Below are 2,772 nucleotides of genomic sequence, written 5' to 3'. Positions count from 1 at the left end.
AAATTATCTAGTAGATCCACCGCGGGTCCCACTAAATTTTACTTAGTTAAAAAAAACCAAAATGTTAATTAAACAGAAGTACTACTACTACTATTGGTAACAAGTTTCTGTTATTTATTCAATTTCAGTAAAATCTCTCCTTTTAAACTTGTTTTTTTTTTCATCTCTTGGAAACTTTTCTTAAGAAAATTGACATCAATTTCAATCCAATCAAGTTGATAAACTAATAATTAATTGAACAGCTCAAAATGCAAATTTGATGAAATACAATCGGCATTCTATGGCTGTCATCAAACCAACCAGAATGCACAAAACAACATAACTATGGTAACAAAACAAACATAGCAATTGGAGAGAATAATAGAGAAATCAGAAGGATCAAAATGAACTACTATTCTTTAACAATTTGTCAATTTATGAAAATTTGATATATTTTTTCCTTTTATGAGATTGAGTTGAGACAAAGAGATGATTCTCATTAAGGTCCTAGAGTCCTATCTTATCCAAAAATTAGGACATGTTAACATGCACACTAGCAGTCTTATAGGATTTACAAATGGGACAAATGTGGAGTGAAGACCCACACACAGTACACAAGCACAAATGACGGCACGGCAAAATCAGCACACAAGACTCTTCCTTCCTACAGTTCCTGCACAACCTCCCATTACCACCACCCTCCTTATCCTTCACCCCTGCGCACCCCGCTAACGTGCGCCAACCCCCCGTTTCCTTTTCTAAACCGTCCTCCTCGGTGCTCCCGCAGCAGGACTCGGCGTCGTCCATCTCCGCGCCGCCGCACACGGTGGCGCCTCCGCCGACGTCTTCCTCCGCCGCCATTCCGCCGCGCTGCGCGAGAACCTGCTCTAAATTACACCGCAGAGCATTCGCTGTGGCTTCGTTGGTTTCCGCTATGTTACGCCACACCTGATTCTCCATGCAGAGATGCTTCACTTTCTCTTCCAACGCCCAATTCAGTTTTCCGATTTTCTCTATCTCCTCTTCCTTCGTCTTCAGCTTCTTCATCACTCCAACCTCAATCGCTTCAATGATCCTCCTCGCTTGCCTCTTCCTCTTCTCATCAATCTCCATTCTCACCTTCTCCATCTGAACAGATTAAAAATAAACAAAAAACAATCAGAATCAGAAGATTATGAAGAGTCAAAATGAAACAAAATTACATGCAGTAAGGTTTCAAAACACGGTCTTCCACATCAAGATTTTTTTACCTATCCGCAACCACAATTGGTTCACACAAGAAACTATTTAAAACCTTGATTAGATGTATGAAACTACAAATGAATGAACGAGACTTACGCGTTGCATGATTAAATGCTCGATGTCGAGTTGCTGCTGCTGGATCTGGAGAGAAACGTCTTGGCCGAGAAACGAAAATGAATCGTTGTTGTTGTTGTTGTAACCGTAATTGTTGTTATTATCTCGGGAACGCTTTCTCGACATGGGAGAAACAGAAACGTTGTTGTTGTTGTTGTTGTTGTTGTAGGTAACGCCGCTTTCGGATTTGACGGCGTTGGCGAGAGAATGGTTGAAAACCGAGGACGGAAGCGCCGTCTCCGTGACGGCGCCGGATAACGGCAGAAACGAAGAGTAACCACCAATCGGAGTGCTGTTGTTGTACATGTTCATCATATTCGCCTCACCAGAATCCATCACTTGCCTGAATAATCATTTAAGAAATTTCACAAAAGTGAGAATAATAGTAAATAATAAACAAAAACAAGAATTTTTAAGAAAGATTAGAAGAGGAAGGGGTAGTGATATATATACCGGTTGGTGATGAGTTGAGAAGGGAAGAGATTGAGATGGCGCGCTTCAACGGCCATGATGATATCTGAGATATGCTGCTGTTGTTGTTGTTGTTCTTCTTCTTCTATTGTGCTTAAAAGGAATGAGTTTTTGTTGGGTGAGAGAAGAGAGAGCAATGGATGTGAAGGAAGAAGGGAGAAAGAAAAATATACAAAGAGTGGGAGAAAACTGAAGAGAGAATGACATGCAAATAGGTGTGGTAAGGTTGGATGGTGGGGTTTATTCGGGAGTTTCCCTCGGTCCACACACATTATTAATTACTAGATTTATTATATTATAATAATATTATTATTATTATTATTAAATGTGACCAAAAGTTAGACCAATAAATTAAAAAAATATATATAAAAAAAATAGGAAGAAAAGAGTAAAGATAGTGTTTGTTCAATTACTCCAGTGAGAGGAGGAGATCTTTTTGACTATTGTCTATATAATAATAATCCCGAGCAGCTAGACAAGACAGAGAGACAGAGATTTTCCAAGGGCATTTTAGTAAAATCAGTATTATCATTTAATTTAATTTACTTTAACCAATAGTAAAAACTGAATGAATCAGAAAAGTAATGGTGCCAGGTAATACCTGCCGACTAGACGGTGCCACGTAGGCAAGTATTAATTTTTATAACTGTTTTAATGTATGGGGTGTTGGGGGAAGGAAGAACAACGTGAAGGTGGTGGGGCCCAGGAAGTGGGGCTGGACACGTGTGTGGCAGGGTTGTGGGGAACAACAGAAGGGGGCACGTGCGAGGTGCCAGCGTGGAAGAGAGAGTACGGTATACCCGGTGGATTAAGGGGAAGGAGGGCTTTTTGGCAGTTTCCTTTTTTTTTCTTTTTTAAAAATAAAAAAAATTTTAAAAAAAATGGTTATTGTTTGTTTCGTTGGTTTGTTGAAACATGGTAATGGCATGGGTAACGTTGTTGCTTGCGATGTGTCTGTGTGTGTGC

The 2,772-nt window shown here is 39.8% G+C and overlaps 1 protein-coding gene across 1 annotated transcript; it reads right to left on the bottom strand.

Moving 5' to 3' along the window:
- Positions 1 to 375: 375 nt before the first annotated feature.
- Positions 376 to 2,048, bottom strand: LOC114388386 (probable BOI-related E3 ubiquitin-protein ligase 3). The gene is made up of 3 exons (XM_028348843.1): positions 1,789 to 2,048; positions 1,318 to 1,678; positions 376 to 1,107 (listed from the first exon to the last, which is right to left on the bottom strand). Exons 1-3 carry the CDS (start codon positions 1,842 to 1,844, stop codon positions 511 to 513), a joined length of 1,014 nt encoding a protein of 337 aa, XP_028204644.1. The 5' UTR covers positions 1,845 to 2,048; the 3' UTR covers positions 376 to 510.
- Positions 2,049 to 2,772: the final 724 nt, after the last annotated feature.

This window comes from Glycine soja, chromosome 15, assembly GCF_004193775.1.
Source record: "Glycine soja cultivar W05 chromosome 15, ASM419377v2, whole genome shotgun sequence".
NCBI classification, from domain to species: Eukaryota; Viridiplantae; Streptophyta; class Magnoliopsida; order Fabales; family Fabaceae; genus Glycine; species Glycine soja.
The sequence above is the reverse complement of the archived record's forward strand: the minus strand, read 5'-3'. Positions and strand labels throughout refer to the sequence as shown.

Coding starts and splice junctions, on each gene's coding strand:
- LOC114388386 (XM_028348843.1), bottom strand. CDS start 1,844: ATGGCCGTTGAAGCGCGCCATCTCAATCTCTTCCCTTCTCAACTCATC. Junction 1,679..1,788: donor TCTCAACTCATCACCAACCG/GTATATATATCA, acceptor ATGATTATTCAG/GCAAGTGATGGATTCTGGTG. Junction 1,108..1,317: donor AGCATTTAATCATGCAACGC/GTAAGTCTCGTT, acceptor TAATCTGTTCAG/ATGGAGAAGGTGAGAATGGA.